General features: G+C 44.5%; 2 protein-coding genes across 3 annotated transcripts in view; both read left to right on the top strand.

Moving 5' to 3' along the window:
• Nucleotides 1–16,227, top strand: LOC149354140 (cytochrome c oxidase assembly protein COX18, mitochondrial-like). The gene is made up of 5 exons (XM_089583083.1): nt 1–447; nt 2,056–2,203; nt 5,761–5,885; nt 8,992–9,102; nt 15,737–16,227. The coding sequence occupies exons 1-5, from the start codon at nt 1–3 to the stop codon at nt 15,920–15,922; spliced, it is 1,017 nt and encodes a 338-aa protein (XP_089439209.1). The 3' UTR covers nt 15,923–16,227.
• Nucleotides 16,228–21,891: 5,664 nt separating this feature from the next.
• Nucleotides 21,892–23,542, top strand: part of LOC149354139 (uncharacterized) — a 17,174-nt gene continuing 15,523 nt past the window's right edge. The window contains exon 1 of one of the 2 annotated variants that reach the window (XM_089583081.1): nt 21,892–22,028. The gene's annotated coding sequence lies outside the window, so the exon portion shown is untranslated. Of the gene's footprint in view, nt 22,072–23,542 lie in introns of both variants that reach the window. The other variant, XM_089583082.1, reaches the window with a different exon arrangement.

Genomic DNA, 23,542 nt, shown 5'->3' with positions numbered 1-23,542 from the left:
ATGTTTCGGTTTGGAGGAACGCGGTTTCGCCGCGACGCATGCTCTGCGTTGCGGATTTCTTGCCTAGTAGTGGAACGCAAAGGGCTGTTGCAACGAGGAGTACCGTCAACCTACCACGGCGTGTGCCCTGTTAGGTGCTTTTCACTACAGTCATGGGCGCAGACTTTGTCACAGTCGACGCCCGTAGCGTATGCTCAAGACTTGCTGGACGCAGCGCACTCGGCGAGCGGGTTGTCGTGGGGCCCGACCATCGTTGTCACGTCTCTGGCCCTCCGGGTGGCTGTCACGCTGCCGCTTGCCGTATACCAGCATCATGTGCTGGCCAGGTTCGCCAATCTGGACCGCGAAATGGCCGGCATTGCACAAGAGTTGAAGCGCGAGACAACGCAAGCTGTGCGCATGTTCAATCTCAACGAAAAGCAAGCGCGGTACCTTTACAGGAAAAACGTGCGTTTATCGGGCTGTTTCGAATGTGCACGTTCTGTGTTCGAACGCAGTGTTCAGTTGTCATAATGGCTTTAATTGTAGCATTATGCACGGTTTGTTGGTGCTGCAGCTAGGGCGTGGGTGGTGTGACGATTTCGTGAAAATTTGTTTCCGAAAACAAATTTTCACTAAATCGTTACGCCACGCGTACGTATGCCTGTAAAACGTCGCGGTCATATAAATTTTCTATCATTTGCGTTGTCACAGTGTTAAAAAAGAATCCAGTCATCTTTTTCGTTCTCCAATGAGTGCTTTTGATGCTTAATTAGCTCATCATCGATTTTCTTCAAATGCAGCCTTATGCATCAAGCTAGCTTACAGAACACTGTAAACGACTTAATTTTCGCGAGAACCTGATTTTCATGTTGTTCGCAACATGAGTTGCCTGCAACTCGCGTAAAAGTGGTCCCGCGCAAAATGCCTGCTTTAATTAGCACAAAAAATGTCTCTAGGATTAGCACTTCGTATCTGCAAGAAGAAATGGAAAATGCGGTGATAAGTCCCCGTGGGCAGGCTCTCTCCCTAAAGAAAACATGTCATTGTTTCTTGAAATGTTCTCTCCGCTCCTCAGGTTAACTTATTCAGTGGGTGCAGAAAGAGAAGCGTAGTCTTCTTATATCCCATCACCGAAATTTTTCTTTGTTTGTTTTCTCAATTTATTTCCTTCTTCAAGTCTAGCCCTTCTCTGTGTCAATTATCTGGGAACCAGCGGTGAGAACACGCTCTGTCATAGCTTTTGATGGCTTTTGTGAGGCATACGTTCTGTATTCACTGAGAAAAAAAATAATGTCAAGGCACTAGCTGAGGCTGTAGAATTGTTCAGGCATTTTAGTGCAAACTGCCTGGGTGCTCTACACAAGGGTGACACCAACTGTACATACTGAGGTCCTAATCTGAGTGGTTCTGGCAGTTTATTATTTGGCTCCATCAGTCTCATTTGAAAGAAGCTGCAGTGTAGCTACTCCTACCATAGTTGTGAGCCTTCTGAGCTCTGTATCTTTCTTCCGTGTACTTTTTTCTCATGTTCTCTCTTCAGTTGATAGCTGGCAGTAACGTAGGGGCAATCATTCAGTGCTCCCGGTCATGCTTTCTGAGCTGTGCTTACTAATCACTGACAGTGGTTATTAAGCTAGGCGTTTATTTCTATTTGTCCCTTACAATTTCTTGAGGGTTTCTGTTCCCTTTTCTCCCACCTTACTAACATTTATGGCTTTTCTTTGCTGTTAGCATGTTGGAAGGCTTCCTGGAGTGAGGAGCTTTGTAGTTTTTCCTCCAACGCTGCCCTTTCCTATTAGAGATTAGGGGCTTGCAGCTGTGATCATGCGACCAATGTGCCAATCAGCTTTCCACATTTGCGACCACCCTTAGCTAACTCCAAAATGCAAAATTTTTGGGTGTAAACCACATCTCTAATGCCATAACCATCTGGCATTAGCTGGAACTTATAAGTGAACACAAACTTTATGTGTCAAGCATTCATGAACAACTTTGGCTTTCAGTCTTGATGAACCAGGAATTTTGCATCCTTCCTGAGGAGTATGCTCAAAAAAGCACATTTGGCTCATGCAGTTCAAGCGACAGCTACAGCGGCTGGTGGTGCGGGACAACTGCCACCCAATGAAGGCAGCCTTGGTGGTGCTGTTCCAGCTGCCCCTTTGGGTCAGCCTCTCGGTCGCCCTCAGGAACATGGCCTTCATGATGCCATACCAGGATTTAGGCAAGTACGCTGTGCCATAAGTTTGCACCTAGCTTTTACCAATCTTTCAGCGGCATGTGGGGTTTTCCAAACCCAAGTTTTCTGGGTCCGATTAGACTACTTGATTGGTTGCAGCATGTACTATTTTCTCTCGCCACAGCTGTCTCAAAATCGTCGGATCACACCATGATAAGCATCTTTTGAAGCAAATGATGCTTAACTCTGGTGGTGCAGGGACACAACTTGTCAACCGCACACTTTTGTTCGATAGACAGATGGACAGACTCTTACAAAAAAAGTCTATTGAAACTTTTTTCCCTGCATAATGAACCCTCACCCCGAATTGATGTCTACTTTTCTTTAAAAAGAGTGGGCTCATTATGTGAGCAAATAGGGTATGCATATCTGTAGCCAGCACTTTGAGTATAAATAAAATAGTACTCAAAACATTACGCCAAATAGTGTTGTTTTTTTTTTGTTTTCTTTCAGCATAGTTTGCAACCTGGTCTCAAAACAAACTACACTACCATGCTGTGTGTCTTCACTGGAAAGGAACAGAAATCTCTCGGACTCTTTTCTGTGCCCTGCATTTCATGTGAACCATGATAGTTTTTTTTGGTCAGCACCAGATCCAGATAGTTTCGACCAGCACAAGCTCTCATTTCCTGTGTGATGTCACATTTTGCCTGCGACAGCATTGTTAATTCCATGGGACCGAAAATCTCTTCACACAAGAAGCAGTCCATCTGCTTTTGCCTCCACTGCATGTCTGCAAGCAGCCTGTCAGATTCTTGTTGCCGTTTTTTTGACAGACGGATACAGAGACATCACGACTTTTTTCAGCTTAGGTTGTTGCCACTCAGTGTTGATTTTTATGTGGATGGAAAAATCCCATCCGCTTACCAGCCAGTGCTGAAAACCAAATTAAGTGACATTCTACTCTGTTGTCATGATAGAAACTTGCTTGATGTCATCCCCATATGCTGATGAAACAAATTATGTATATCATTTCAGTTAACCAAGCCAGTTTCACCAATTTGCCGCAAGTTCAAGTGAAGTCACGTTTCATCAAAGTCTTCTGAGCTCACTCAGACAGCGCACTGCAGGCCTGGGAATGCTGGTGTTCTAAGCTTTGACTGACTGGCTTTAAATCTATGCAGCACGGACAGTGACATGACCTTGACCACTGTGACTATTTTTGTTTCATCAAACCTTTGCTCCAAACAAAGCCGAAATGAAGATGTTTTCTTTAAGCGTAATTGAGTGTGCGAAGATCGCACTGCATACATGCCTTTGGCTCAAGTAGCATGGCATTCCTCTGAGCTTAAACTGAGTATGCTAAACCCACACAACTGACTGATCGCAAGCGCAGATAGCCCAGCATTCTCCACTCTTGCTGCTGTCGTGTTGAGGTTCTTTAAGCTGGCCACTATGTTATACATGGAACTCGGGAAGTGAAATGAACCTGTTAGATGTGCTGTGGTCAGTCAACAAGTACAGCATCATTCAAATATGGCAAGCCACTGCAGACCCCACTTTCCCACTTCCCCTCCTGTGGTACTAGTATTTATTGGTAGCCTGCCCTTTCCGCTGCTGCTCTGGCATAGAGTAGCCATGCTTTCTTTTTATATGGGTGACAATCTTGACACTTTTAAAGCTGCAAATTATACCTAATAGTAAAACCCTTCTATAGTAAAGTCACTCGGACCAGCGAAAATCTTTACTATATTAGGGTCTTTGCTATACAGTTTTTGGTGATTTGGCATGGCTCTTAGGATGCTCTCTGGCTACTAACTAAAGTACAAAGTGTTGGCTTATAAAAGAAAGTCAGAAATACCTTCCTTCCTGCTCTTATCGACCCTCTATGTGATAATTTTTTATTTTCAGTTCTCACATTTTATCTATAACGCTTTCGATTATGTCTGTGCTGTATGGAAGTACGAATATAACAGCAGCTTGATTCCATGTTGAAACCAAAGCTTTGCGTGAACACAGCGTCGTCTTCCGCTGCCTCAGCATCATTTAAGAGGTGGTAAAGAAACGTGTGTGGCAGTCGAGAGCGGCAGAACTGCCGACGCAGTGCCGCCGCTACCGTGCTGCGAACGTTCGCCCATTTCTTCCCTTCTCTACTCATAACTGCACTTTTATCAGCTTTCCTTTCTCAGTGAACCGCAATGCTTTCTTTCTACACTCAAAGCCGGCTTTACTTTTTTTTTTTTTCCCCCCATGAGCACCACGCGCTTTGCCTCACGGCCCCAAAGTTGGCTTCTCCTTGCGCTCTTTAGCTTGGTGATGAAACCATCTCAGAAAGCGCCGTTCTATCGTCTTCGATATCCATTTTCCTCCGAACGTTGGCCTCACAATCTTTGACTTCACGCGTGCCGTGATGTCATCATTCTGCGGGAACTATGTTGCCGTGGCCAGACGCCCTTTATTGCAGCTGTTTCTTGTAAAAAAAATCTTGACTATAAATAAAAAAAAAAGTAAAGTCATCCATTGGAGGTGAAATTGGACCACAATTTCATTTTACTATATCTGAGTTTCTACTATGGCGGGGTTCTGCTGTAGCACTGTGTCCAGTTGTGTCCACTTACAGTACTGCTTTTTCTTCTTTTTGTTGCTGTTTTGTAGCTGGAGACAAATCAGTGAAGTGTAATTATGTTTATGTTGGAACTCACTGGGCCACTTTCATTACAGAAAGCCTGCTAACAATGCTTCTCTTGTAAGCGAGCCTTTGTGTCTACACTTAATTCTAGACAAGCCTTGTATCTACAAATTGCTTTGTACCAAGTGACTGCTCTGTATAAAGAATCTGTTGTGAAGCTTCAAAGTAAGCAGTAATAGTTAGGAACAATAACTTTTCCAAAAATGGTGGTGGCATCTGTTAAGCATTTATCTGAAGTGTTAACATGGCAGAGAATCATTTGGCTGTTTATTGCAAGGACAGTTCATCCAGCTGCCAGCAATGACCTCAAGATGAAACTGAAGTGAAGGGCATTGCCATTTGCTGTCACAGTGCTTCCTTTATTTTCAGTACCAATCGCTTTGCTTGCTTTGCAATGGGGCCCATTTGGATGCCTCCCCTCCTGTACTTGTGGCAATGGGACACACTTATGAGGAATGGCGGCTTACATCATAGACCGAGCGCCTGGCATGGCTGACGAATAATCCTCTTTAAACCGCTACTTAATGAAGAAAGAATAGACGCTGCTTGTTATGGACTGTTCTCTGCTCTTTTACTGTCACTGTGTGTGCGGAGCAAAGGCTAGCGAATAGGAGAACGTAACGAAAGGCAGTGGGAGAAGGCTTGATCTGCCAAAACCAGCTCATCTGGCGGGCATTCAAAATAACGAGGAACAGGCTATGGATGAGTCATTTGCATTAGCAGTGGACAAGAACAGCCAATTGAAAGAAAATTTCACTTAATCCTTGTCAGAGGTCTCTCCGTGCACCACGCATGAGGGACCAAAGTTATTTTGGGAGACTGGAGTGTGCAGAGGGACAATTTTTTCACACACTGTGTAATGCAGGGCCATTTCCACCCTTGGTTTATTTTTCTGACATGTTGCCTTTTTCAGCTGCGCAAGCTACGTATCTTGAGTTGAGCGTGGGTGGTATGCTTTGGTTCACCAACTTGACACAGCCTGACCCACTGCACATCATTCCCGTTCTTGTGGGTGTTGCCAACCTAATGAACATAGAGGTGAGTCCTGTGGGATACCCAACGCCATTTTAATGCACTGATTCCTTGCGTACTAGCTCGCCATTCTTTCTCGCATAGCTCTGTATGGGATTCTTTGTGGCAGTCAGTGTCGTTTCATCGCAGCATGTCTTCACCAAAAAACTACAGAGAATGTTTACTGCATTTCTAATTGGAGCGAAAGCACGGATTTATGCTACATAGAAGACTACGGTGAGCAGGCCAGGATGGAGCAGATGGAAGTTGATGAAGACGACGCTCTGCAATGCGCAGCGCGAGTGTGCAGTTCAACACGAAGCGTGTTGGCTGCGGCGGTAGCCTAGTGATCTCGCTGAGCGGCCCTTGAACGAGATCTGTTCGCACTGTCACGGGCTTGACTCCAAGTCATGGATATTGATTAATTTTTTTTTCTCTTTTTTTTTTTGGTTTCATCTCGAACTCGCATCTCACGCAAACTAGGTTCGTTCCTGATTTCGAAACATTAGTCGCTACTGGACGGAGCAGATGGAAGTTGATGAAAACGACGCTCTCCAATGCACAGCGCTAGAGTGTGGTGCAGTTTAACACGAGGCGTGTTGGCTGCGGCGATAGCCTAGTGGTCTCGCTGAGCGGCCCTTGAACGAGATCTGTTCGCACTGTCACGGGTTCGTCTCCAAGTCATGGATATTGATTCAATTTCTTTTTCTCTTTTTCATGGTTTGACCTTTAACTCACTTGAAGGTCAAAACTAGGCACCCGGCGATCGAAGCACAAGGTCCCGTAGTTTTCACTTTAAAACTTGAAAAACTTGCATGCTTATTTTGCTGGCTAATGAAAATATTATTGATGGCGTCCAGATAGTGGCGCTTTCAGGAATGTTACGCTGAGTGGTCTTGATCTGCATGGGCCTGGCCCTTGTGCATTTTAGAGTGGGCACTGACATGGAATGTACATCCTGGTATAAGCAGGATCGATAGCTACCTGTACGATTTGCTGAGCTGCTGTGCTTAAGCTGAACAAAATATCCAATGTTGTGAATTCCTGATGCTCTGATTTGCCAAATAACGATGGCGATAACACTTTTGTGAGCCTAGTTTTTCAGTCTGGTTGCATTAGCTTGCACGGTGAAGCAGTTAATTATTTTCCTTTGTCCCTTCATGCTTCGCCATTACAGGGCTAATGATGAATTATCAGCAAAGGGTACTGCGCGCGCACAAATAAAAACAAGAAGGGTACACAACAAGTACCCTTCTCATCCTTGTTTGTGTGTGCACAGTACGACCGACTAGCTGAACAGCACACTCTCAAGTCTTAAGCTGATGATGAAGTTCTCCAGCATGTCATATTGGGTATGGGGCTTTTATGTAAGCATGCTAATGTGGAGGAATGCGAAAACGTATCATTTGAGGAAAGGAAAGGTTTTTGAGCAAAAGAAAGGGCGCAGTAGCTCTCGTATCACGACACCTCAGTAGACACCTCAACCGCGCCTTAAATCATGCAACTCAATGTGCATATGTCATCGGTTCGAGCCTCTGTCGTTAGCTAGCCTCCAGCTTGACTAAAACATGTAAGCTGTATGCAAAGCGAAATGCTATGACACCACCCGGAATGCTGCACGACGAGCGGTTGCTCAAAATTTTGGTGCTAATGTAATTGAGAACACTGCCACCACATTGAGGTCAGCCAGTGATGCCATCGCTGGGATTTCATTTGCACCTTCGTGGATTAGGGGGGGGTGGGGATTGGGGTATGCTCTTAAAACCGGCATGTAGCTTGCTTGTCACATGGCCTGAACTCTTTGCAATCAGAAGAGCAAGTTGCTGGGCTAGTTGGTGCTGTTGCATCGTGGTGGAGCAGCGCAAAGGACGGGACACAAGAAACAAGGAAAGACGTACACAGGTGCTGCAATCTTTGCAATCATCTGTCATGTGACTTGGTATGGCGTTGACTCGTGACGTCACATGATGCTGCTTTCTGCGGACACATTTTGCGGACAAATGACCTAGAACTGAACCATATAATGCTTTTGCATTAATAAAGTTATTCGATACGTAAAATATGTCTCGGTATGTAAAAATATGTCAGTGCGGTCTCTGCAAGTGGATTCTATGGCACGGTGAACATTGTATACTTTATAGAGTGCATAAAAAACAGAACTGAAATTAATTAGCTCATCAGTTTTTCTCACCAATAGTCCATGTGAACAGAATGGACTGAAATATGTTTCATTGCTTTTAAAAGAAAAAGCTGTGTCAATTGATTTGAAATGCCCGGGAGATTTCATCGTGCTGCCTTCTATGCAGGGTTTACTTTTTGAAGTTTCTTCATGCTTCATTAAATTTTTTTTTCTTTATTCAAAGAAAATAAATAACTTAACTTTTTTAAATTTACACAAATTTCATGGGGAAATGTAGCAAGAAAAATGTTTTTATACACACTGGAATGCTATAATCTCCAGTGTGTTTTAGAGGAATTCTCTTGAGATATAGCAGGTTTCAGAAATGAAAGGATTACAGTTGCAACTGTATAGTTATGCTCAGTTTATTTTAATTGCATTTATTTCTTTTTTGCATGGTTATGGCATACTCAATGTCTTTGTCGCGATTGAAAAAATGGAGCAAGTGTTGGAAGACAAGAATGCTCTTTTATTACCTGCTGCTGGTGCATATGTTGCAGCTGGAAGTAAATTCAAGATGAAGTGCGTTTGCATCATATTCAAAATAGACATGCTGCTGTGAACCATAACATTTGCAAGGACAGTAGTTGACTTGATTGGCCACAATGGGCGGCACCATTTGTGAAGTACGCTCTCCTAACTGCCTCCTAACCTGATGAATGCCGATTAGAAACAGCCTTTCACAGTCAGTTTGTTTTGTCATTGCATGCAAGTTGGACTGAGCTACTCAGACTTGTTTAAGACAAGGCAACAGGTTTCTGACAATTCTTATAGTTGTGCCTACGTTTTCTAGCTGTTGAAATAAAACTGCTTGCCAGGCAGTGTAAACTTCTGTTTCTGAAAGATACTATATCCATCTGAGATCTGCTAGCGGCAAAATCTGTGTGCTTAACAAGAGAACTGAAGAGGTGGCTTGTGATGATGGCAGTTTGTGTGTTGTGTTTGCTTGTGCAGTTCCACGTACTCCAGAGGCAGAAACACATGGCGTGGCTGCGGAGATGGATCACAAACTTTATGAGGGGTCTTGCACTCGTCAGTGTTCCTGTTGCTTGGATTATGCCTGCTGTGAGTCTGCTGTTCACCGTTTTCTTTTCCTTCGTGTCACATTGCAAGGGATCATGCCCTTGTCCATGGTTATTGGCTGTTGGCCCGCCTCTAGATTAAACTAAATACATGAAGAGGGCGGGAGGCAGGAGAAATGACTGTTTCAGCCAAGGTGCTTTGAAGGGAGTGCTACTGCTACAACCCTGACGGGTCATCCCACTGTTGAAGCAGCAGCCATGCATGCATGCTGTTTTTCCTTGTCTTCCTTACTGCACCAAGAGCATGTTGTAAATTCATTGCACTGTTTTGCTTCCCTACTGGAGGATTAGTAGCACAATTAAGAGCGCACATTCAGTAAATGATGGAAAGCAGGAATTGTGCTTCTGTCACTCTCTAAGCGGCAATGGCTAGAAATGTTAAACATGCAAGAGGGCAGCACTTGTGTGAAACCTTTACAAACGTAATGCCCTAAAGACAGTATCTTAAGAGCTTGATGATAGCTTTGATTACTTACAGCCACCTTGCAGTCACCGCTATGAATGCTCCATTTCTATTAGCACAATATGATACTTTTCTTCTCCCCAGGAAGTCTAGCTCCACTAACTGTATTGACTTGCCAGACAGACAAGCTTGCTCACTGAAACTATAGTACAAGCGTCCAGGTATTGTTGTAATGAATGTAACAATTTTCTAGACACCAAACTAATTTATGTACAGACCCAGCCTGTTTCTGTGGGTGTCATTTGTAGTTTTAGACTGAACAGTTATTGATTATGATAACAACGCTTTAACTTGGGCTGACTAGTTGGCAAGAAGAGGAGGATTCACACTGGGAGCCAAAAGTAACAATCATCATCTCTTCTCTGGCAATCACAGGTACATAATCATGGAAAATAATATCATGTGCTCAATATGTCGTTTGCAGACTGCTAAGATTTGAGAAAGGAACTTCTCTTAGCCTGTGATGCCTTTAAAACGTCCCCGTTTAAAATGTTAAATAAAAGGTATGAATTTCGAGAATTTCATCACTGATGGTCTCTTCTCTTCATTGCAGAAATGTGAAAAACTTAAAGGTTTGGTTAGAAAAATATAATTACAGCTTAACTAAATTTAGCTAATTTCGATGACTGCAGCGGTGACCTGGTGGTCTGAGCATCCGCCTCGCATGCGGTAGGTGCGGGGTTCGATCCCCAGTGCTGCCGGGTACCCGCCGGTGGTGCAAGGGCTGCAGGCTTTCCCCTACCTACCTGGTGCTCAACTTCTTCAGGGTGAAATGCTTGGGAAATGTGTCTTTGACCCCATGCGCTATGGCACTTTTTGGCCACAGATGCCCTTGCGCCATAAAAATTCATCACCATCGTCATCAGCTAATTTCGACGATTTCTAAACGTGTAAGGGCAATAAAACTGGGAACAAATACGCAGGCATATACAGTAAATCAAGATCAAAATTGAAAATTCCTCCATCACTTGCCAGTGAAGCATTAAGGCCATGGAAATTTTTGGCTGTTTTGCTAGTTGGGTTAACTTTTGCTTGAATTTATCTTTCAGCAGTCCTCCTGCATCTTTGGCAGCTAACAAAATATATTAGGAAAGACTGTTTCTTCAATTTTGGTATCACTTCGGATAAATATGTATTAGGAAAGGCTGTTTTTTTTTTCAAGTTTGTTATCACTTCTGATAAGATATATCTTGAAAAGGACCACTTCTTTCAGTAAATTATAATTTGTTTAGTTTTGCGAGCAGAAATGAAAATTAATCACATTTTTATGCTTGCAATATGCTGGGCATTACAGGATTAGCTGTGCAGGTTTCTTTTCTGTCATGTTCTCACAGCGTCATCTTTCAGAGCACTAAGAAGAAGGAAGTTGTTCTCATTGAACTCGTCATAACCAGAGTGTCTTGCAGGCTGGCATGTAGCACGTCATTACCTTGCATTTTTTTTTTGTCTGTGGCCCAAACCATGGCAGAACATGCTAAATTTGACTGGAAAAACCATTGAACAAATCCCAGCATGAGTGGGGAGCTACCGTGAACTGTGGTATTGAGTTTTGTTGCTGATTATGAGTGTCGGATTTGCATGGTCTAGCTAGACACAACATGCCGTAACCTCTGGCGCTGCAGCTTGTTAGGTCATGGAGCAAGCCTGCCATAATATGCAGTGTGTTAAACTGATGCAGTGTTGCTACTCTGGGATGAACCTAGGAACACAGCCATGTTTAGGAGGTTCCTCTGCGGGCAGAGTATGAGAAAGGGCAGTTGCAGAAAAGCTGAAGATTTTTGTGTAGGCAGCCACAGACCGTGCCCCAGAAAAATTTAGCTATGTGGTTACAAAGCATCGAGGGTGCTTTTGTGGCGAGAGTCATTAACACGAACCCACCCTGAGTTGTCGTGTAACTGAAGCCTGCTGTTACTGATCAATTCGCTCTCGCCCTACCATAAGCTTGCCGTCCCGGTTAGCTCAATTGGTAGAGCGACTGCTCCGGTGAAGCGGTGGTCCCAGGTTCGAACCCCGGACCAGGACGAATTTTTCTTTAACTACGAGGTTTCTGAGAAAGCTGTATAGCTTTCCTTCGTAGCCGTATGGCTGCGCTTGGGTGGATGCCAATGAGTAATTACTCCCTTATTACAAGCCTGCTGTAGTTGCAATTGTCATAGAAATTCTCAGGCCAAGGTGTGCTAAGCCAAGAGAGAGAAGAAGAGAGAAAGAAGGGAAGGGGGAGAAAATGGTGGGAAATGATGGCTCTCACCGAATGTTTTAACTAAGCCGTAGCGTAGTTTAGCCAGCAATTTTTTCCTTCTAACTGCTGGCCCCCAAAGATTGAAGGCAGCTGCCAGAGCTCACATATCTAGATTACCCTTTTGCCGACTGGCTGCAGGGAACTCAAACAAATTTAGGCTCTAGCTGCAGCCGCAAGTGAAATGCTGTCCGTTTGCTATGTAAAACAGAAAATGAAGTTACTCTGAAAAGTGACCAGTAAGTCCATGCTTTCGCTCTTAAATGGAAAATGAAGACGGTGTTACAGGGGTAACTAAGCACAGTGTTTGGTGTAGCTAATAGAAACAGAAGCATTCAAGTGCAGAAGCAGTTGGAAATGCTTAAGTGAGGATATATTACATTGGGTAAGGTTTTGTTTCCTGCAGTTGCAACCCTTGGCGCTCAGCGCTTATCAGACAGTGCATATGTGCTGTGCTGTTGCATCACCATTTTGCAGCGTCATGAATGCATTCTGTATTTTGTATGTTGGAGAGAGGGAGAAAACACTTTATTTGTAGCTTTTATGTCAACCACTAAGTTGGTGGCAGGTTTGGAGCTTGAGAGGGCCAGCTGGTCTTGCAGCTGGTCCAAGACGAGTCAATTGCTCCATGAACTAGGGGTGATTAGGTTAGGGATAAAGTGGTGATTCTATGGATGGTGGACATTCAAAGATACAGTGGGAGAGGTTGGTGTAGTGTTCTGGGCAGTTGGAACATTAAGGTGTGGCTCGATGACTGTACAGATATCCCATGGCCGGTGTAAAAAAGAATGTTGAGCTAAATTTTGCGTGGCACATGAATGGATTAGGTGTAGATCTTAGTGCGAGGTGGGGTGATGAAATGGTCTGTATATTTTCTCGAAGGTTGTCACAGTGCATGTTGATTTGCTTTTGATACTGAAGGGCTGCCAGTCTGGACAATGGATATGGCCAGGAAATCACAGGGGCCCAGGTTAAAGTTTCATGGGCGAACTGATCTGTCAGCTCGTTACCTGCAATCCTAGCGTGGCCAGGAGCCCAGCTAATTTAAACTGGGGTTGGGGAGAGTTCAGTCAGTGTGTGGGGGAGAGATGGAAGGTTGCCTGTTTGGATGGCTCTGATAGCTGCTTGAGAATCAGAGTACAAGGTGTATCCATGTAGTTTGGCCTTCAACTTCATGGCATCTTGCAGGCCAGCCACTATTGGGAGGATTTCTAGAGTGGAAGTTGATGGGGGGGGGGGGGGGGGGGGAGAATGGGCCCAGAGTCTCCGTGAGGATAGTTTGGGAGATGGTGATGATTGTATATACTGCTGCACCCATGGTAGTGCATGCAGCGTCAGCGTAAATGAGAGTATGATCCGGAGAGGGTTGATGATGAGAAGCTTTTGCCCTGCGTCGGCCCTCATGTCTGATGCAGTCTACGTCACATGGTAAGGGGGATGTGAAGATTTGGATTTGGGAAAGGGTCTTATGTGATAGAAGGGAGGTCCATGGGAGGGATTCCAGCACACTGGAGTACCCGTCTGCCCTGTTTTGAGCTAGACAGCTGCACTATTTGTCGATCTCTGTGCTGTTCAAGGAGTTCCGTGAATGACAGAAAGAGGCCTGTTCCATAGAGATGTCAGTTGAAGGTTTGGATGGGTAGGTGAAGGGCGGCTTTATACAAGGTGTTAAGTGTGCAGCTTTGAGTTGAGATTTTTGCCACTGATTTAACTGAATGTATGGAAGGGTATAAAGAATTTTGCTGTGCCAGTGTATTGATTAGCTGTCATGCCTGGCCCTCATGTAGCCCTGCATGTCCTCTGTCAATTCGTCTGATCATGTGGGTTGGAGTTTGGCATGTACGAATGGTGGTAAATACATTCTATTAGTTGGATTTATGTGTAGGTGAATGCCTGGAACCCAACATGAGCTCACTTGGTGAATGTTGTTCCCTAGCTGCCATTGGTTATGTTCTTGTTGGTATTTGTTCCATGTCAGAAGTAGAAGTTCAGATTTTTCCGGTGCTGAAGGTAGTCCTGTGGCAGAAAGGTGGGTTTTTACTACGTCTTTGCGGCCTGTAGTGTTTGTTCAGCCATCTTAGGTGCCCCTGTCGTGCACCATTGGGGGAGGTTATCCGCTTAAAATGTGTGATGTAGGTCAAGGATGTTGTTTGGACGGTGTTGCCAGTCCTTTGTTGAACAGGGTTGGGGTACTGTGGAGCAATGTAGTGTGCCTTTTGCGAGAAGGATTGGGGCTGAGGTTGTGTCTGGCAGGCGGAGTTGTTCAGAATGTTTACTTAGAAAAGCCTTGACATAGTTGTAGAGGTGAGGGCCGCAGTTGGTGCAAATTACAATTTGGAGGAGGGGGCCGTATGCGATAGTGTCAAAGGCTTTCCTTATGTTAATCGTGACCAGTGTGTAAATTTGTGCTGTGGTATGTCTCTGGAATGTTTGAGAATCAGAAATATGTCTTGCGTAGGCATGCTCTTTCTGAAGCCAGTTTGTTTTGTAGGGGGATATGTTTTGGCCAGCCACTCAATAAATGCACCTTTTAGTGCGCTGGTACTAAGACCTCCATTCACCGATTTCGCCTCTGCCTTTGGCACCGTGGGTTGCCTCTGTTTGTCTGGTGACACAGATTGCTTGGGAAGAGCAACCTAGGTTTCGCAAGCCTGACCGCTGACAACACCTGCCATCGCAGGGCTGTGACTTATCGCTTAATCGCTGCAACACTGTGCCAGGAGTGCATTAGGACTCTCGGCGATCTGTGATTGTAAAGTAGAGAATGACCAATCCCGCATATATGGGCATCGACCCATTAATGCTATCGAAGTCTCCTCCAGTTTTAGTGCACTAGCACTAAGGCTCCCACTCACCGATTTCGCCTGCCTTTGTCGGAAGCCTGCTTGACCTTGAAAACTGAGCCTCAAATCGAAACCAGTGCAGAAACCACGCAGAAACAACATCTTTTCATCTCCAGCCATGTGAACCTGCTTGCCTTATAATGGGTGTAAAGATGAAAAAGTGTTCAAAAGGCAGGTACAGAGTGTGCTTAATGTGTCTATCTTTCTGTGTCATTGTCTTTTTGAGGTCTTTTTCATCTCTATAATACCCTACAATACCAAACCTTAGCACTTCTGCCTAATAGGTGTCACAAAACTTATTGTGCCCTCCTGAATTTAGGCTGGTGATGTCGTACAGCTAATTAACTTTTCTCCCTAATTGAACTGGAGCATGAAACTTTCCATTTTCATTCAGCAATTTCTGTGTAGCTCCCCACTTTTGAGATTATTTGCAGTTGCACCTTCACCGCATTCATCACTCAGTAATGGGCAGCCAAAAGAATGCATCAGCATTTGGTCATTTTTGTACTCTTTGTTGTGTCATCTCAGACTGCTGAAATGCACTTATCCAGCAAGTGTATGTCTCTCTTTTTGCTTTGCAATATTCAGTAGGTGGTAAGTGCTGGATGGCCAGGTAACAATTAGAATACCGTCATCAAGGTGGGACACAAGATATCTACTCACTAGTCCAACTGCTGGAGTCTTGTCTGTTTGTTGTGCTGAATTCTTGTTCATGCTTCATGCATGTATATGCATAAGAGCCTAATGTATGGGGCTCTCATTGGTGACACCTGCCTGTCTTATTTGGCAGACTTTGCACCCATTTTTACCAGCAGTTTTTGCACCAGTTTTACTGGTATTCAGTTGTGTAAACCATTTCATTTAATTTATAATGAAGGCAAGCTGGGTATGAATTCAGCCATTTCATCTGTTTCTGGTACATCTACTTGTTTGATGGTTCATATTGCGCCCTTGGTGAAGGCAGAGTGGCCTCTAGCCACTTACAGTGCACTGGCAGTATCTAAAATTCAAGCTTCTTGAACTCACCGTAATAATAGAGGTGCAGCTGTGCTTTATTTCTCTTTTCTTCATTTAGGATGTGGCCCTCTACTGGCTTTGTTCAAGCGGCTTTGCCTTGGGCCAGAACATGCTGATGGCAGCACCAAGGTTCCGTCGGGCCTGCTCCATTCCCGTCACAGCTTCCGAGAGCCAGACACCCTTCAAGGATGTTGCCTGCCGTCTACGACAGCGGCTGGATGCAGCCTTCAGGACTGGCTCTTGATCTCCTTAGCATGCAGTAGCCGACATTAGCAATTTTAAGTGAATTTGTCAGAGTGGTATCAGGGACAGCAGATGTGTACGACATGCACGTGAAAGTGTGGCACTGCCCCCTGGAGTCGCTGAAATTATATTAGCAACATGTGCCTTCCAATCAGTCTGAATCTTGTTAGGTTATACACGTTCAGAGTTTTGGAGGTCCGTTTTTGTTTGAGCCTTCGTTTTGCTCTACTAGGGTTAGCATAACGGGCTTCAGGTAGTACAGGGCAGTGAAGTTTGTTTTGCTTGATCCCATCTGGGGATTACTGCGTAAGAGTCTTGGTCCCCCCCCCCCCCCCCCCCCCCCACCCCCCCCCCCCCCCCCTTTTTTTTTTAAGGCATGGATACAAAAGCGCTGTAGCATTAGCTCCCCAGCCCTCCACACCGTTTCGTTTTCTCCTCTTGACGAAAAAAAAAACATAATAATTTATTTGTTGCTGCACATGTGAATGTAGCTTTTACATGTGTTGTCTTTTAAGAGCTCTGACATCGGTGATTTGGACTAGATATGAAATAAAGTATGAATTCCAAGAAAAAGACTGGACTGGAGATGTTTGAATCATTTTTCTTTGCTACACAGTACAATATGTGGAGTGTGCTGGCCAGAGGGCTTTGAGCTCCCTAAACTGTCGTGCAGCGAAGGGGTAGACAGAGAGACAGAACAACTTTGATATGGCAGAAATTTTCATCTCGGATGGGTGGAGTCCCTAATCCAAGGTTCCTGCGGCTGCAGCAGCGATCGATGAGTTTTTGCTGCTCTTCCAGGTTCTTGCTTGACAGCACTGCCTGTCATTGCTCTATTGTAGCATTTTGTATTTCTGCACTCTGTTGTGAAGGGGTAGTAGTGCAGCTGTTGTGCCGAGGGCATTATGGACTCCAGTACAAGCAGCTCTGGCATCAAATTATGGAGAGAATGTCTGCTTTGCCACATCAAACCAACCCAATTCTAAACTGAAAGTGCACCAATTTGTGAACAGTGGAGCAACAATACGAAATAGCCCGCCTGCAGACAGAGGCACACCAACGCAATCTTTAAGGGATCGTCAACGGAAATTTGCTGGATGCTTAGCTCTGGTTAAACCTAGTGTGTATGCAATAGCTTCACGACGTGGTTTCCCGTAGTCACCGTTGATGTCGGTTGCAGTATACACACGGACTTTCCGCTTCTTCACCCATCGTTCATCTTAAAAATGAGCACTTCGTACCCTCTATTTATAAAGTGGCTGAGCAGTGACGTGCATCTGTAGCTACTGCGCATGCGTGGTGCGCACAGCGAGGCTGCGGAGTCCGAGCTGGCAGTGGCGGCGACGGCGCACCTATGATGTCACGCGCGGTGCACCTGTTGCGTGGCACATGCGCAGTAGCAGCTTCAGCTCAGCCCGGTGACCTTGACTTTACATGGCATAACGAAGCTATTTCTTCAAAAAGTTTCCTGATGAGAATTCTGGCCCAAATGATAGCTGTGTCTCTGAGAGTGACCTAAACAATGCTTTTTTGTTACAGAAATGAGCAGAAAGTAATTATTTGAATAATATTTTTCAAACCGCTGCACCTAGCAGCTGCCTGTAAAGGCTCCCATACTACGGGATGTGACATCACCCTTACCCTTCCGAAGCTATCGCCAACTTGGACTGCATGAAAGCCAATGTGTTTGAAGTGTTTTTCCTTCATTGTACAGTCCATTTTGTTCAGCTTCCTCGTGTCCATGCTCCAAGATTCTCTGCCTGCATCTTGTGGTTGTATACTTTGGGTGACTACTTGCCTGATTTGGTCAGAATTTATCGGAAGACCCCATCATCTGCATTGATGGCGAACCAAAAAACAGCGTTTCGCAGAGACAGTACTGGTAGCTTCATCTCTCGTCTGCCAGAGGAATGAGCGGGCGGGGATTCCTGAACTGCGCTCTGCCAAGCCAGCTTGCCTGCGGCACTTCAGAGGGTAGGCTTGATGTCATGGCCCCCAGCTCGTAGGCAGGCATGTGCTGAGTGAAGCCCAGCGGTCGCTCGCAAAACATCCAAAATACAGCCACCCACTAAAAAATAGCGAGAATGTTGATTGTACACTTGGGTAATCGTATGTTATGAATGGAAATCTGGCACTTTCTCTATATTTCCTAATTTTTATTCATTATTCCTTTAATGACCAAATTTTAAGATGAGATTAAATCACAAAGCACCATCCATCAGAAAAACAAAAACAAAAAAAGGCACCGAATCACCGCCCAAGGCATCCTTGTTTTCACTTCTTTCAAGAAGGTGCTGAAGAGCACCCTGAATGACTCTCTTTGTGCATGGAAAGGGAGAAAGTAAAGGTTTGTGGGAACATGTTTACTGAAATGGCACAAGGCTTGTTGTTTGGAAAGAATGAAGAGTAGACCCTCAAAATCTCTCTTCATAGGCTGTACTTTGCCCAAGTTTGTGCCAGAAACCTGCTTCCACATTTTGACCATCGCTGAATGCATTAGTGAAACCGGCTGACTGTTGGTACAAGTCCACTTCTGATCTTGCTACGTCATTCATAGGAAGATATTACGGAGTTCATGCTTGGGTATTGTATATATGTAGGGCTTAATGTTTCAAAGCTACATGTGGTCTATGAGAGACGCTGTATTGGAAGGCACCAGAATCATTTGTACCACCGGCATGCATTGACATCGCACAGCACACAGGCATTTTTGCAAAGTCCTGGAAGGAAACTTTGTGGAAGCACGCTGTTGTTGTAGAGTTCCCTTTCATTCTTCACAGGGGCCAAACATGTTACGAGATTATGGGAGAAAAGATCTTTCCTGATATTCTAGAATTGGGTGCGATATTGCTTGTTAGATCTGTTTTAATTTTCAGTGCATCCCCTATCACGTGACTGCATGTCAGTTACTTGACTGTTAGTGCATTGTGTTTTCTTGTTAAAAAAAGTGTTCGTGACATTTAATTAACGATGTTTCTCTCCTTGGTGCACCTTGTTGTGTAAAAGTGATGCCAATGGTGATGATGGAACAATGGCAGTTTTTACAGCATGGTGATGTGCATTTGTGCCTTTATATGTATACTTGTGTAACAAAAGCATGCATGTATATCTTGGTATGCAAGTGATTCAACAGCTCTAAAGACGTGAAGGCAGAAATGGCAGTTGCTTCATATAATGAAAAATTATTTCCCTGTACCTGCAGCCTCATTTGTTTCCAATTACTCGCCTCTGCCAGAGAGCAGTTCGTATTGTCCTCGCTTGTTTCCAGCATTTGAATGTATGCAGTACTCTGTCATGCAGCTTGTGAAGTGGAGTCAATGACTGACCTCATTTTGTTACGCCAAGGCTACAGGTGGCATCCACACCTCAACCGCTCCCACTAGAACCGCGGAGTTGAACGCGCCGCTGCTTCCCGAGTTAGTCTCACCGGTTTTGTCAGGTGGTGACATCGCTTCACATGGTAAGTGCAAGCTGCGTCGAAACAGGGACACTGTAGGTGAATGGCGTGATGCACTCTACTATCGCTCTCTGCATTAGTTTTTCCAAACTGTAGGTGTGCGAACCCATATCACCTGATTGACATAAAACCATTTACAGTCGGTTCTTGTGGCCTTGCACTTTTCACTGATGTTACTTCTGTCTAGGCCGGTCATGTCTTCTGGTGCAAAATTTGCCGACAGATTTAGCCAACAGATTTTGTGCACACAGAGAATTGCAGATGCAGCTATTTTGAATGCATGCCTTCAAAGGTCACATTTCATTTCTGCACTGATGAACTGTGGCCACTGACCAATCAGTACAATGACTCCCTTACACATAGCATCATAGCATAAATTTGCAATACACAGTTTCCTCAGATGGTTAATCTGCAGCCCATGCAGCAGCCGAACGTTCCGACTGCATCACTTTTTCTGTGCTGATGAGCTGAACAAATGCCACTGGTGTGTCAAGTACTAACACAACAGGGTCTACCAATCCATTTTTATTATACTAAGGCCATAGGCAGTAATGAATTCCCTCCCCACCATTCTTCTTTGGTCTGTACGGTCATGTGTCAGGTACTGACACAATAGGCTTCCCTAATCTCTTCTTATAATCCTAAGGCCACGGGTCGTGATGAATTCCCCCAATCCCATTTTCCTTGGGTCTGCATGGTCTGTTCACAGGTTTTTTTCAGTCGTGCCCACATTATCTGTAGTTTGTGTGGCAGCACACATCTCCAAGAGGGTAAAAAGCAACGTTTTGTTATTCTTCTCTGGCTTATGTATTGTAATTTAGCTTTTCTATGCAGGAACTTGGAGGCATAACTTTCTGGATTCACTTGCCAAGTACAAAAGAATGAAATTTAAACTGCATGCCCAACAGTCATCAAGCAAGCAGCCAATTTCAAGTGTCAATTAAGGCACCACCATGACGTACAGTATGCATATGAAAATAACTATTAATGCACTAAACGGCCCGTTTAGGCCAAACAGCATGCCCATCAAAAAAAAAAAAAAGATGCCATTTAATGGACTCAAAGAGCAACCTGTAATTTTTTTTCTTGTACTTAGTTACCAAGACATGCTACCTTTTGATTATCAATAGATTATGAAGGTAACACGTCTGGGCTAAGATCTGCGGAACTCCAGATCTACACTGATAGTGGGGTTCTGTGGGGCCATATGCGTGCTCGTGGCTACCTGCATTGGGTGTGCAATTGGGGTAATTGCCACCATGAGAGCTGTGCAGTGGCTTTATTCAAATGTTATGCCCTTCCTTTTGAAAGCTGTTAAAAACCAATATATGGAGCGTTAGGAGCATTGTTACAAATTTTTGCTGCTCCAAGAGAGAGTTCTGCATGCTCAGGCATACTATTCGAATTCCATTCAGGCCTTGCGAGGCAAGAATGTTACAAAACTGGTACGTGATTGAGTGTTCCATCAATTTAAAGTTTACATATTTATTATGGGTTGAAGTAAGCACACTGTTTCTTCCTTTCCACATTGTCAAGTCCGACAGCCGTACATATTCCTAGTCACTTTATAGCATACCCCTTACTGCTACTATTTGTTGTTTCTGTCTGGTGTGCACTTACGTCCAACTTGTGGCTAACTAGTTAGCAATGAAGTAGAGAATAGTGCAAGAACAGCAGCAGGTACACATCAGGTTTTTTTTTTTTTTCGCAGACACTGGCAGGTCGAAATGAACTAGAACTAATGTGCTGAAGCAGTGCTGTCTGTGCAGGTCTGGAGTTCGGGGAATCTCGGGTCTGGGCGGCGCTTTCCCATGTCCCTGATCAACGTTATTTTGTAAAACCACACCTCACCTCCCCTTCTCGAATAGAAGGTGCAAACTGAAATGCTCTCGGGCCCCTGTCAACTCGGGGAGGTTTTGCCAAGGACGACCAGTGCACTAAAATCTCTTGGTCTCAGTACAGCTGACGAGTTCCATGGAAGCGGTAGTCCGTAAGCGTCGCAAAAGCCGCAAAACAGTACCATAGCTTTCAGCGAAACCTTTAAAGCATCGCATGCTCACGTTTAAAATGCTCTCTACGAAGCATTTTGCGAGCCATACGCTATTTTTTGAAGAAACAGCATGCTGATTGCGCTGTAGGAAGGCACTACTTAGCCCATGGAGGAAGGAAAAAGAAGCATACTTTTTCATTCCTCCATTACAGGTCGTTTCTGCCTCAGAGAAAATGCGTCCGCTCAGTGCCGCAGATGCGATCTGCGCTAACTCTGAAATCCTGCTGCTTCGGCCTGCTACTTGGAAGAAGGAAAAAAAATTTTCCTCCCTCCATGGCCTGCTACATGAAATGGCCGGATTAGGTGTCGGCGCAGCCAACCTTAGCCAACATTGTCTTGGCGTAGCACCGCCTCTAATATTAATTTAAAAATGCTTTAATTAAGCAATTCCTCATTAAGAAATAGCAGTTCATTTCCTCATATATACAAGCTATTTGTCAAGTGGCACATAAGATGCCCTCCACCGAAAGCGCAGAAGCACGAAAAGTCTGGCAACTAGAAACTCATTTGCTTGCCGCCGCTTCTTTTTCCATGTGTTTTGGCACGTGGTGATCGTCCGTCGCCGCTACAAGACGAAGTTCCTGGCTGATTTTTGTGCCGGTAACGCATTCTGATGTGATCGGAAACTGATCTTACACAGCAGGTTTGCCCGCTTTAGCTTTGGTGCCAGCTTCAAACCCCGCGAGTGGCAAGAAAAATGAGTGCGCCTGCTGTTGTGGAAGTTCAAAACGGGCCGTAGTGCAGTGTTTGCTTGTAACCGCCAACCACGTTGAATAACGTGTATTTTATTGCCATGCTGTGACACAGTAGGGTTGTCCAAGACGCACTTGTTTGGCGTGAACCACTACGCTTTGGGTGGTAATGTAATAGGCACGCGGACATTGAAATCTCTAGTACTCGCTTGGCAACTCATTGTTCAAAGTAATGTCGAAAACAGTTTCGGAGTTTCTATACTTCGCAGAGTTTTCGCTCCGCAGCGAAAGCTCGGCGACAGCACTCGAGTATCCATTAGACCTGTTTCAGTTTGTATTCGCTTGCATGTCTCCCAGTGCCTTTGCCAGTGCCATGGCTCTCCTCTCGTATGGTGAGAAAAGAAAGAACGGCGAGTTTTCCATACGCCAGGCAGCCATGCCAGTACTGATTGACCACTTGGCAGACATATATGTTGTATTAAAAATTAGGTTGTGAGTTTTGTTGACTGTTCTGGCACCGGTTTTTGATAAATATATGTACAGATAGGGCAGCGTTTGAAGGAAATGTTATTTGTGCTTGGAATCTACACAGAAAAAAACTTATTCAGTGCTATTTCATTCGTTTCATAGACTTTGACACTCGCTAGCTGTGCTTGCTGTCATAAATGTGATGCTAGTTAGCATAAAAGCTTTGACTAGAAAAGCAGAAGAGACCGTTGATTTTCCATGGTATTGCTTGTACTCAGTGTTCTTACAAAAATATCTTATGGTAGTGCATGAACTGTAACCTTACATCCTGTTTGAACTGCTTATTTGCATTTTACGAACTGCAGCCGTGTACCTCCTTGGCAAGTATGCCGGGTGTTTCAGCAAGCGCTGTAATGAATTCCTAAAAATAGATGTTTGAAATAGGAAGAAAACTTTTCGGGAACACACATTCTGGTATGGCAGACGTTAGTTACTAGCAAAATCTTACTAATTAGCTAGATAAGTAACCTTTATTATTAACACAGTTTGGTTGTTAGTGCTAGTGGCAAGTTCCTAGCCACAGACAGTGATGTCATATCACTTTTTGAAACAAAGAAGTCTGCTCTAAAACCCTGCAGCATGAGGAAATCCGATGCATTTTTTTCCTCTGCAAACCTGAAACTGAACGCCTGAGGTGTGCAGGAGTCCAGTGCAAACACAATGTCTGATGGTGACAGTGTGCAGCACCAAATTCAAACTGCCTATGCTATGTACAGTCTGGGACAAAAGTCTCCGGACCACATGTTCCTCTAATGAAGACGATACCTCTGCCATTAGTCTGCGGCTGGAGACCACACTTGCCGAGGTAAAAGTTAAATTTCTGTTCTTTCATCTCCACCTGTGCTATCTCCAGCTGCTGTCTGATAGTAGAGTTATAAGCTTCGTTTGAGGAAC

The sequence above is a fragment of the Amblyomma mixtum genome, chromosome 3, assembly GCF_055824585.1.
Source record: "Amblyomma mixtum isolate Tamu chromosome 3, ASM5582458v1, whole genome shotgun sequence".
NCBI lineage: Eukaryota > Metazoa > Arthropoda > Arachnida > Ixodida > Ixodidae > Amblyomma > Amblyomma mixtum.
The sequence above is the reverse complement of the archived record's forward strand: the minus strand, read 5'-3'. Positions and strand labels throughout refer to the sequence as shown.